Source organism: Oculina patagonica, chromosome 1, assembly GCF_052425735.1.
Source record: "Oculina patagonica isolate OP01 chromosome 1, crgOcupat, whole genome shotgun sequence".
Lineage (NCBI taxonomy): Eukaryota > Metazoa > Cnidaria > Anthozoa > Scleractinia > Oculinidae > Oculina > Oculina patagonica.
In genome coordinates this window covers 39,345,509-39,358,571 of record NC_135758.1, presented here as the reverse complement: position 1 = coordinate 39,358,571, position 13,063 = coordinate 39,345,509, and the positions used below count along the sequence as shown (strand labels likewise).

The 13,063-nt window shown below is 40.4% G+C and overlaps 2 protein-coding genes across 2 annotated transcripts; one reads left to right on the top strand and one right to left on the bottom strand.

Moving 5' to 3' along the window:
- Positions 1-704: 704 nt before the first annotated feature.
- On the bottom strand, positions 705-5,136 carry LOC144629958 (uncharacterized). The gene is made up of 4 exons (XM_078488219.1): positions 4,993-5,136; positions 3,692-3,762; positions 3,118-3,269; positions 705-2,350 (listed from the first exon to the last, which is right to left on the bottom strand). Exons 1-4 carry the CDS (start codon positions 5,006-5,008, stop codon positions 1,009-1,011), a joined length of 1,581 nt encoding a protein of 526 aa, XP_078344345.1. The 5' UTR covers positions 5,009-5,136; the 3' UTR covers positions 705-1,008.
- On the top strand, positions 5,065-9,695 carry LOC144629948 (meiosis inhibitor protein 1-like). Its single transcript, XM_078488209.1, has 2 exons — positions 5,065-6,603; positions 7,023-9,695. Exons 1-2 carry the CDS (start codon positions 5,220-5,222, stop codon positions 8,780-8,782), a joined length of 3,144 nt encoding a protein of 1,047 aa, XP_078344335.1. The 5' UTR covers positions 5,065-5,219; the 3' UTR covers positions 8,783-9,695.
- Positions 9,696-13,063: the final 3,368 nt, after the last annotated feature.

Genomic DNA, 13,063 nt, shown 5'->3' with positions numbered 1-13,063 from the left:
TCTAAAATATAACACCATGTCACACGCAACGAATTGTTCCGCAGATGTTTCAGCATGTACACATCACCGGTCCCTCTTAGCTGGCAGAGCCTGGGGCACGAGGAACAAGTGGCTCTGGGGACACATGATTTGATTGGCTAGATTTTAAACAAAGAGAATTTAAACCCAGCCAATCAAATCAACAGTAGACAAATCCTTAACATCAAAGGGATTTTAAAACGGTTGATTTGAATTGCCAAATTTAAATTATCTCCGTAAAAGATATAGCCAGTCAAATCATGTGTCCCCAGAGCCACTTGTTCCCCGTGACCCAGGCTTAGCTGACTAAAAGAGGCAAGCAGCTTAGGGACAAGAATGAGCATGTACCCTGAACTGCGACAAGAAACCACGCATTAAATGTCTCTGGCACCGAGGGTATTTGGCATGTTGTTGTTAGTGATAAGCAACTTTAAAAAAATCTGTTGGCAAAATTTTTAGCAGAATACCGTAAAATTCTGGTTTGCCCCCCGCTTGCCCCCCCCCGTTGGCCCATCTACCTGGAAACAACATCCAATTGCCCCCCCCCCCCCCCAGATTGCCACCCTCTCCCCCAGCTGTGGTTTGCATTTTGGCGTCGAACGTTTCCCCCTCCCAATTCACCCTCCCTGCCCACACAACCCCTTACGAAGTGTTGCCCAGGGCTTATGCCGAATACGGTAGGCCATTTTTTGCCATTTTTTGATAGCAAAACAAAGAGTTTGTATTGGAAACTGACTGTTTGGTCGGGTAGCAGCTCAAGTATGACAGCCAGACAAACAGTTGCGTGTACTATGTTTGTTTGCCTTGTCTTGGCAAGAAGAAATATTTTCAATCCAAGCAGATGACATGAACATAACGTCAACATCTCAATAATCTGAGAACAAACAAATGTATCTTTCTAAACTCAACTCAAGTGTTAATAACTTATGTGATCTCTTACGTGGAACTGGTGAAGAAATATAGCATTACTGGCACCGTTAGAGCAGTCAGTCAAGGGTTCAACATGTTGGCAGGTGAACACTCTGGAGAAGGTGTATCAAGAGACCTGGCTGTGTAAACCACCATCTTGCTACTCTCCAACAGTGCACCCCTGTCACAGAAGCTGTTGTCTCGGAGGTTGGAGTAGAAGGAACTGTTTGGATGTGGGTGACGTTTGCAGTATGAATCATCTGTCTGTGAGGGCGTGTTCCTTGTCAGATTGCCCTCTGTGTTGGTTGCTTGATGTTTTACAGGGGTCAAGTATCTGGCCATTTTCCTGGTGGAGGTCTTGATGACGTGGTCAAAAGCTTGACCATTGAAGCTCTGGAGTGCTTCCAATCGAGCTTTCTCCAGGCGTGTCAGGGGCTTGGCCTCTACTGGTGTAAAGCTTTTGAACTCCATGGTACTGGATTCAGAGGAAGCCTCCGGAGGGCTCTGCTCAGGAATTGGGCTCATCCCGTTCATAATTTTCATGTGATCTTCACATGCTTTGACATGAGGGGCTCCAGTGGCTACATTCTGGACATGCATCATGGAAGCATCTGCAATTTGATTCAGTTTGTTTGACTCACAATCTTCTGTCTTCATTTCACTGTCCCTGGGCCCAATAACTTGACTTGATTCATCAATTAGCTGGCAGTCTGTTTGGGAAGAAGACTCGGCAACACTTTTATTCGACGTTGTCTCAATTTCCATACCACTATCTTGTTGGTAAGCGCCACCTTCATCAAATGTTTCCATGGCAACTGGCTCCAGTGAGTCTTCGAGGAATTCACTTTTCTTAACTGATTGACAGCCATCATCGGCTGTTACTGCCACGCCCTCAACTGTTGGTGGACTAGCCTTGTTGGACTTCCAAACATTTTCCAGACTTTGTCCTCCAAAACTCTTCAGAGCTTCTAACTGAGAAGCTTGAACCTTGGTTAGTCGAGTGCCTTTGGTAGAGCTTCTTCGTCGCATTATGGCTGAGCTTCTTCTCCTTGATGTTGACTTTCTGGTTTGCCTCCCCTTGCTAGTAGATTTTCTTTTTTCTATGGATCTCCTTCCCAAACTTTTCTTGGTATCCGTCTTGACAGTCTGACCGTTCTTAACACTTGAGCGGTTGGCTCCAACTTCAGGTCTTTCAATTCTGCTGTTGTTTTGTTCTTGTTTTTCTACATTTCCTGCTGTTAGTGTGCTCAGAGGGACATTTCCAAAAGCTTTCTGTGCTTCAAGTTTGCATCTCTCTAATCTAGTTATTCTCTTTTTGGCTGGTTGTGATTCTGATTTCTTCCTTGTGACACTAGCTTTGCGTTTTTCGCCAAGGGAAATGTTCTTGAATGCTTCATTAGCTTCCTTTCTGGCTATTTCCATTCTAAGGAGAAAAAATAAATGATTACTGAAGGATATAATATGATTTAAATTCAATAGAATTGCAGACACTTTAATTATAAGATTTGGGAGTTTCAGAGGTCTAATGTTTGGTGCACTGTGCATTCAAATAGCTTAAGGGACTGGGTACAACACCGTAGGTAAAATCTGCATATTTTTTTTTGCTTGCCATAAGGCCAGTGCTTATGTTGGGTACAGTTTCAAGAAGCAATTAGAAGTATTTCTACTCCCCCCACCCTAATTCTTGATGGGATGTGCTGGGCCATTACAAGGTTATCCCCCACCATTTATTCACGGGTACCCAGAGTCCAGCACACTAACCATTAGGCCACCTGCTTCTCTTAGTATGTTGTACTCCAGATCAGGAGGTTAGGGTTGGGCCTTGACTGGAGTCACTGTGTCAAGTTCATATGCATGTCACCTTACCCTCACATTATTTCTCTCTGGAAGTATTATGCCGGTAGGTACCAGCAAATTGTTAGCACAACCTAAGAAAAAATTCTGCGGGTAACCTGTCATGGACTAGCATCCAATTCAGAGTTAGCTGCGATACTTTTGGTAACTTTACGCTACAGAACCTGAATTATGAGAAATGCAACGTTCAAAAGTTGACAGATGGTTGACTTTAATCTGAAATCAATCATTTACTTAGCCTGCGAGAGCAGACAGCTTTTTCGGGTGAAACTCAACTCGAAAAAAACTGAGCCTGTGTTATAGTTTGCTCTGAGTTATTGAACAAAAATCTCTTACCGAGTTAGTCTTCTAACAGAGTCTTTTCCTGAGGTTGCATTTAATTTAGCTGTTGCATTCAGCTTTGCCTTAAAGCTTTCCTTCTTCACAACCATTGACTCGAACCGACAGTTCCCAAAGGCAGACAGTGCCTCAAGTCTTGCTTTCTCTACCTGTTTGTTGTTGACAGAAAATAATTCAATGTTAATTTCTTCACTGTTTAATATTAACCTCAATCAAACAAGGATCAGCCATCATGTATATATACATGGTGGGGAGTGGGGATGGTGCAGTGGTGAGAGCTCTCACCTCCCACCAATGTGGCCTCGGTTCGATTTCTGGACCCAGCTGCTTCATATGTGGGTTGAGTTTGTTGTTGGTTCTCGTCCTCGCTCTGAGGGTTTTTCTCAGGGTTCTCCGGTTTTCCTCCCTCCACAAAAATCAACACTGCTAAATTCCAATTTGATCGAGAACAGTGGATGAAGAGCCACCCTTTGGAAGTGCCACTGCAAATTCCCATAATTATTTCTTTTTATCATTAAACATGCAATTCTGTGTTTTTTTTAACCCTGTAGACATTTTATACAGCTAGTACCTTTGTGAGTCTTTTCCCTGATAATGTGTTATTAACAGGAGGCACATTTTCTTGTAGCACTGGATTTTCCCCTGCAATACAGGACAATGAAATCATGCTCATTTCAGGTGAAATACAGTTGAATCCTGATAACCTCCCGCTACCCCGAACCTTTTTCGATTTCCCTCCAGGTCATTTTTTTACTTATTTTGCCCTTGATAACATGAGCTCCAATAACTCAAACATGATTCAATTTCCCTTGAAGGTTCAAGTTATCCGGATTCGACTGTATGCAACTTTATACTGTTGACAGTTTGTCAAATAGTCCCGATTTTTTTTGATAACATGTTGGAAGATGTTGAAACATATTGGCTACAAGTTTGATTCAAGTTGGCAAATTTTTATCCAACATGTTGCAATATAATACCTTCACGAATAATCCTTCTATCAAATTAGTGCATTAGGGTCAACTTGAGTTTTGAACATTTAATGACACCATATCTTTTGCTTATAAGAGTGTGAGGATAAAATAAAAAATAAACGCACAACGTTTCGACACCGAAACGTGTAGACCCTGGAAAAATGCGGTCGATTTGTTGAATAGGCATGGTATAGATAACAAATTAGTTGTAAAGCTGGGGATTGCACTCATAATTTTGCTTCCATGTAGAAGGAAAAAAATGCCACTCAGTTCCGGCAGAGAATTTAACTAAGCTAAGTTCAAGACATTCCCGAACTATCTCTGGCAAAAGAATTCGTTATAAGCTTTAGCTTAAAGGGGCATATAACACAGCTGAAAAAAATTGAGAAATAAATTTCGAAAAATCATAGCAAGACTTGAATCAAATTTTGTAAGAATTAGCTTGGTTCTGCTTATAAATAAAAATTAAATTTATCTTTTTATATAATTTTAACAGTTGAAAGACCTATTGCCCGTTGATACTTTTACAGTCTTACAAATTTCAGTAAAATAATTCGGTACACTGTTCAGTAGTGTTATTTTAGTGTACTATGCAATACGTACAGTGTAGTGTACCGCGGGCCGGGTTCGTTGAACTTCGAATTTCGCTGAGACTGTCCGGCCCGTTTTACCCGTGTTCTGACAATCTATGTAGTTATAGTAAAATTGCTTTCTAGCATAAAGTCAAATTCATGTTTTTGGTAAACCAAGACCAAAAATGTTTTGTTTTGTTCGATTATAATTCTGAAAATGTAGCAAGCTTTATATTGTGCATTGTTTAATTAACACTGCTATAAACGTTTTCATCCACCTATACTGCTATCTTTTTCGTGCTGTAAATTCTCACATAAATACGACTCACCTCCATCAGATGCCATAATACTACCACACAATATTAAACCACAAATGTTTCAAATTATGGACTCTAAAACGATAACTTTTTGTGATTTCGATCGATCTACGGCCGTTAATTTGAAAATTTCCCTCCAAAACTGACAGGTAACGCACCTGCGCGGAAACAGTTACCGCGTTTCACTAAGATCGCGGGCTCGTATACTTCGCTTGAAATCCTGCAAGTGTCGCTGCAAGATGGAGCTGGCCGAAAACTCTTTGAGTTTCTTCACAACAAATCACTCAAAACATGACTCTCAATGGAGAATGACAGGAGCAAACGTTTCATTTGTTTGCGTAGCGTGTTTGGTCGAGCTGCTGGAAAATCTGGACGTTCTTCACCTTCGAAAACGCAAGGCCCTCCGAGAAGTTGTTTTTCTTCTTTCGAACGGGTCAAATCTCTTAGAGCTTCTCTCCCAAAATGCGAGAATCACCTCTCATCTTTGTGGTATAATAATAGATCTGTTATCCTCAGAGAACGAACTTCTGATGAACACAGCAATCGAAGCTCTTGACATCGTAACGCTAAAGCTACGATCAGAAAACCTCGTGGCAGAAATTGTGGAAAAGTTGGAAACCCAGATTATGCGATTGAACAATTTGCACAAATCCTATCCTTTTGTTCTGGCATTGGGCAGACTTTTAAAATCGATTCCAGCTTTATCTCAAGTAATCGCTATGGATTCTTCAAGTCTGGTGGAATATTTGCTTTCCAACATGCTGATTCCCGAAGATAACATCAAGGCAGCTTTTCTTTTCGTTCTCGTGCAGATTTGCTCGAACGATGACGCGCTGAATGGAATGAGTTTGCAGATCAAAGAGAAGATATGCAAGCAAACATGCGCTGTTATCAACTGCTCCGTTAGCATGGATACTCAAGCGAACGCTCTCGGAGTTTTGAAGCTGTTTGCTTCACAACCAGATGTGCTAAACTCTGTTTTGAAAACCGCAAACAAGGGCACATGTGACATGCTGGAAAGCTTGAAGAAATTGATGTTGTCGCCAAACGAAGCAATTCAGATTGGAGCTATACAATGCATCACTCAGTTATTACGAAACGACCCCGTAGAAAATGATTACACAAGAGCATTCCTGACCAGTGGTATTGGTGAAATGCTGCTGGAAGACTTGGAATGTTCCAATGACATAATCCTGGGTTCAGTGTTTTGTTGTCTGGACCACATGGCGAGAACGCAAATCTTCTACACCGAGGGTTACTCCGTGTATGGCATCGAGTCAGTTATCGTTGGTGTATCAAAAGCCATCAAGCTCAAGAACCATGAAGTAATCAGGCAAGCCATTCGTGTGTTAGCACTCATTTTATCAAAGCAACCGTCTAATGTCCAGCTTTTTTCAAATGAAGAGCTGTGTAAGAAGTGTGCTAGTGTCCTGTACGAGTGTCTCAAGTCTGCAGATCACAAAGTGCTGACTCAGGCAGCAAATGCAGTGGTACATTTTCTGAGCATCACTCACTTTCCCCCATCAATGGAATTTGAAGCTGTTGTTCCCCTTGTGTCAACTATGATAACACATGTGCATAAATTCACCAAGCCAAGGATGCATTTTAGAAATATTCCTAAAGGTAAGCCATACGAGACACGAACCCTGTATGACACCAAGTATCCGTACAACGCCTGACCATATTAAACATATTTAGACTCTAAGAGAAGCAGGCGTTTGTGGGGAGAAGAGAAGAACGTACGTATAGACCTTTAATACGGAGCCACCTTTTGTTTTTTTTTTTTCTATTTTCCGACTTTCCTTAACAACATCCTGCCCCATCTAGCCTGGACTTTTAAGTTTCACAATTAAAAAAAAAAAAAAAATCCAATTTTATGCACTTATAACCGTAATAAACAGTGGAGTGTTAAGAACAGACCGTTATGTATATCAAATGAAACTCAGTGGTAGGAAAATTAAGTCAAAGGGGGGGGGGGGGGCGCTACTGTTCAAGAGGTGTTTATTTAAGTTTGTTCACAGTAAATTCTTTCAATTACTCAGGGGCACTTGAGGGATTTCTGTGCGCTCTGTTAGAGGTCATCCAGAAATGTTTCCAGTTTGTTAAAGAGTACCGAGATCGCAAGCCATCCTATGCAGCCTTACTAACACGGAATAAAGCGTCAGTTTCCAACGAGAATGAGGCACTTGATCAGTTCCTGGAGTCGCTGTGGAAAGCCATCGATCAAACATGTGTCCCAGCCTTAATGGTGAACTGCAAAACAATTGAGAATCAAGCCGTGTTTAAGAACTTTTTTGAGATCTTTCACCTCTCGGTGTCTCCACTAAGTACTTGCAGGGACGTTTTTGCACGAAAGCTTGCATCAGGGTCCTTTATTCGACTGTCGCTTGAGATCAAAGAGAAATTCTGTGGAAGTGCAGAGAGCAGAGAGCTTGGTGATGCGATTGCAAACTTCTTGGCAGAGCTGTGTCTCGCGCTTGGCAATGCTACTGACAAGATCCAACTTGGAGAATTGTTGAAGACAAGCAACATTGTTGGCATTCATTCCTCGACCACGTGCTTAAACCTGCTGACCCAAAGCTCGGTAAGGCAAGGCACTAGCGAGATCATTGATGACCCACTCTTCAGCACACAATGCGCTTGTATTGAACTGATGTATGTATCATTTGCTCATGGTGATGAAAATGTCCCAGTTGAACACCTTATGACAAGTCTGCACAAGTACCTCGTCTTGCACCCGGATGTCAACATCTTACCTCGTGTCTCATTGAAGCATTTTTTGTTCCTCTGGATGGGATCTTACAGCAGGTTAAGAACATTACCACTGCCAGCAAAAGTCGTCGAAAGCATGAAGATTTCTCAAGAGATTCTGCAGCAAGGTTTGGTGAAGTTCAAAGCAGAGGAGTTTGAATCTATTTACATCCACGATGTCCTCTTTGTCTCCTGGATATTCTCATGTAAATCATTAGCGCAGGCCTTCGGACGACAGGTTTTGATCTGCTTTCTAGAAACAGAAAAAGCACAGAACTCTTCCAATGACGCAGACCTCCACCAACTTCTAGCATCCAACACTCAAAGCTTTCGCACATTTGTCTCACTCGTTGATTGTACCGAAGAAGCCATTGCCAATCGTGTGGTGACCGTTCTAGAAGCATTGATCAGTGGAGATTCAAATCCCTCAGCAAACATTAGCATGTCCCAACTAAGTTCAATAGCCATCCACTTAACAAACATCTTTCACAAGCTTTTCCTGGGTCACAAGGCTAAGCCTCTTCAGGAGCACTCGATTACTGCTATGCTGAATGTAATGACAGCAGTCCAAATGAAGATCCCGTCATTTGACATCAAGCTTTTGTACCATGTTATTAACTTGTTGACATCTACTAAATGTTACCAAACGGTCGCAGTTTCTGCCATCAATTACCTGAACGTTTCATTGGCTTGGGACACCAACAGAGACGGCCAGAGGGTAGCAGCGGTGCTTCTATCCAGCAAGGCATTCTGCAGCCATGTCCAAGAGGTTCTAAATGCCAAACTGGTCACAGATGTTGGGCAGCAAAGGGATTCCATGGATGATGTTAATCTACTTGCAAGTGTCTTGGTTCTCATTTCGTCTCTTGCAACCTCTCAGACGCTGACTCACAATGACATTCAGGATGCATTCAGGATTGACAAGAAATGTATGATCAAACTTGCCAATGAGCGGCAAAACATTTTGGGAGTTTCAGGTCTTATTTTCTGGGATGTCTTCTTTAAAACTTCAGGTGGAGCATGGGAACCATGTGATGGTGTTGTCAGATAGGGTCCAGGGGAAGGAAGAGTCCGTTGAGAAGTTATCCGAGGTGGAACTTCACGTCCTGCTTGTCTACCTGCAGAACTCCTTAGTTAACGACAGTGAGACTGTAAGGCAGTGTGCTGCCAAGTGCTTAGGAAGCTTCCTAGGCTACGTGCCAAACGCCAGCTACTTCGCGAGTAATCCATGGAACAGGATTGTTCTGGAATCACAGTTATGTGTGCTCAGTGTTAACGTTATAACACCGAGCTTGGTCCTGTTTTGTTTGCTTATTCTGCAGCATGCAGCAAATAAGCACCAATTTACCGACGTCCTTCACAACGCAGTGAAATCCATTCTTGACAAAATCCCGAGCATCCCGTGTTCAGAGCAAGACTTGTCATGGCAGTGTATCAATCTCCTGGTACAGGTGTTAAGCTCGGAAGACAACATCATGTCATCAAACCAAAAGGGTCCTGTGGTCACCTGGCTGACAACGTTCAAGGAATCACTTCAGGCAAATGCAGAGAACAGTGATCTAAACTGCGAGTCAGAAAGGGCAAGAGCAGAAGAGAGTGATTTGCGGAAGATTATGAAGTTCTACAGACTTAATACTGTGACTTTTGCCAAGGGATTGATTAAACCACAAGTTAAAAAAGGTTCTGAGCTCTTGGAAAAAGCCTTCGTTCTTCTTGAAGGTAAAAGCGACGAAGATGAAGGGACAGCAAACTAAACTTTGAAACTTGCAAATCGATTTTAATCAAGATTACACGCTAGTCACAAAACTATGTTTCTGGTTAAAAAAATACAAGCTTGTAAATTTATTGTTTATTTAGCTTCGATCACCACATTGCAGGTTTAGGAGTATTTTTGAGGGAGCAGCTTATAATCACTTGTTGATCTGGCTGTCCAGTTCATTAAAGAAATATACATGTTTGCCAAACCAGCGTAAATACTATTTAGTTTTTCTAAGCAATCGAAAGCACAACTTAAGTTAAATCAGGAATTAGCATACAAGCGTTTTCCCGTGCTTAGCACCATCTTCATTAGCCTCCTAGCAAGGCGTTCTTTGGCTTGTTATGCACTCTTTCTGCTCTAACATCCGTGACAAGCAACGTAACGTCCGTGTAGGGGCTGTACAGCCATACATGTTTTGACAAAAAAAAACATATCGTGGATATTAAACGCTTTGTCTGCAATAACTGTGATAAGCTGGAGTTTGATGGACAGTCAATTTTACTTAAAGGAGAAGTAACACTCCAAAATGGCCATTTCTTTTCTTTACGCCATAAAACGTTTATATAAACAACGATATGCTATTCACCAAAATTTTAGCCATTATTTTTAATTTTTCTGGAATTGGTTTGCTCAGCTAACTAACTACGAACAACCCTTGAATGAAAAGCAATATAACTTCATTAAGGAAAATGAAAACTAATGGAAACTAATATAAAACCAGGAACTTTATTAGGGAGGTTAAGCATGACGTCTACGGCAAACGGCAAAAATGAAACTTTTGCCGTCTCTCTTCAGTTGTGTGTACAGTAGAGTGAAATTATTTGTATTTGAAATGAATAGTAGGAGACATTATTCCATTTTTGTGTGCTTTATTTACGAATTAAAAGAAAAGAACTCAGAATCAGAAGTTATCTTTGCCGTTTGCCGTCTGCCGTTAACGTCATGCTTAACCTCTCTAATTATGAACGGAAAACTCAAAAGAATAAGATACAGAAATGTTTATCCACTAAATTAGCTGTGGTGTTGAAAAAAATGGCCGATGTACAGGTGTACAATTTCCATACACACGACAAAGACGAATTTCTACTTGGACAGGAACTACTGTTGGTTTTTTGAAAGGTTTTAAAATGCTGAATAAGGGTAAACACAGAAAAGACTGAAATACGGAAAATTCATTCGTAACAGTAAGCAAAATGAGTAAACTCTGTTCTTTCCTTATTCTTTCGCCTCCTTTCGCTTGCATGTCGTTGAAAGGGAGTTACACAAGAAGATTTCAAGTCATGGGGTAAACACAGAAAAGACTGAAATACGGAAAATTCTCTCGTAACAGTAAGCAAAATGAGTAAACTCTGTTCTTTCCTTATTCTTTCGCCTCCTTTCGCTTGCATGTCGTTGAAAGGGAGTTACACAAGAAGATTTCAAGTCATAGGGTAAACACAGAAAAGACTGAAATACGGAAAATTCTCTCGTAACAGTAAGCAAAATGAGTAAACTCTGTTCTTTCTTTATTCTTTCGCCTCCTTTCGCTTGCATGTCGTTGAAAGGGAGTTACACAAGAAGATTTCACGTCATAAAAATGGTTGGTATCGCGAATGATGTTTTCTTTCTTTTGTGGGTATTTCAAGACAGGAGACTGTATCTGTGATCTACATCGAAGCAGTCTTTGCATTTGAGCACTTGTTCTTTGAAATATTGGAAGAGGGTGAAAAGAAATACCTCCTTTTTGTATTTCTTGGAGGTCTGTTTGAGCAAATGGAGCTGCACAAACAGACATTTTGTCAAACAAAAGCCACTACAAAGAAACAAGTATTTAAATTTTCCCGCCAAACTTCAGGCTGAGCTCTTTGACGTCACGCATAAAATACCGGCTCCAAGATTGCGGCGTTCAGTAATCGAATTTTGGGCTACTTCAGAAAAGAATTTCGTAGGGTTTTAGCGCTCGTTGGCCCAGGGGGGTACTCTGGCTTGTAAATGACGTGGATGATCGAATGGAGGCAAAACTCAGGATCCAAAAAAATCCCTAAGTCTTCCGACACTACCCAAAAAAATCCCTGGACCAAAAATAACCCCCCAAAAAATCCCTTGTCAAATTACCCCTAAATTGCATGGAGGAGCAATAATACAACACAAAGAAAACCATAAAAAGTTGAACGCTCGTGTTTGTTTATTCATCATACCAATACAATTCCATACAATACAATACAATTCATTTTTATACACTTCCAAGAAGTTTTTATATTTTTATTTTGTATTTTTATTTCGTGGCGCACCTGAAAACTAGCTGTTTAGCTAAGTGGTGCTGACCACGTTAAATAAAGATTGTATTGTATTGTATTGTAACCCCGTCATTTACAAGCCGGAATACCACCCCAACCCCTCCCCCCCCCCCCCTTTCTCGTTGAAGCTGAATTTTGGTGAATAACATATATTTGTATAAACTTTTGATTGGCGTAAAGAAAAAAATGGTTGAGCAAAGATTTGCTAATGATCATCAACTGCCATAATAATTTTAATAAAGCCTGTATAGAAATTGAGCCAAGTTTGTGAAAAGCAAGAATCCAATATACAAAACATAATGACAATTCATCATCCATAAATAACACTAAAACGAAACCAACATTTTTAACCATGAAAACAATATATAAAAAAATTTCCATGAAACAGGTCTTGTGTTTGTATTTGAATATCTTCAAACCCTGGATACCAGGGTTTAACTGGAAAACGAAGAGTGGTTATAAAATTTAAAGCTCTAAATTTTATTTATTATTTTAAGTAAAGTTTATAACTCGTTCTGATAAAAAAATATCGATTTTCACATATACTTCAAAATAATAATACCACAACAATATAATGTATATCAGTTAAAACAAGTTCAACAATAAGAGTTATAAGGTCCAAAAGATCAACACTTCATTCTCCTTACATAATACTACCACACATAATCAACTGTACACTGATGGACAAATTCTCCCAAATAGGAGTTAAGTAAGAAGAACTGGGGCTTAAAATAGGTCAACTTTATAACAACAATTTATTACCATCATTATTATTCAATTTAATATCATAGCACTCACTCTACTGACACATTCTGCAAGACAGCAAGCTAGTATTTGTGGGCTGGATGGGTTGATGTGAGCTGCTGCAGAAGAAGTCATCCAGCCCCCAAACATCAGCAAGTCATTTAACATGCATCATCCTGGACATCTTCACATGATTCCAAAAAAAAAAATGGAATGATAACAATAACTACTTACTAAATGAGTGTTATTCAAGCTAGATAGAAAAAATAAACTCTATGGTCATTTTGCATTGACCTCAATGTGTTTCATCGTGAGCTCCACTAAACATTTTTCCATCCTGCCCTAGCTATCAACAGCACAATTCACAGTATACGTGACATTATAAAAAACTAGCAATGGTATATGGCAATTCCTGCATTTTGATTGGTTAACAGGCAATGGTATATGAGCTCATATACCATTGACCACAAATAGGGTAGCCGAAACGTGTCAACAAAAACAGCTGAAGGGCTCAAATATTGCAATTCTTTGGGCGTTTTTAATAAAACAATTA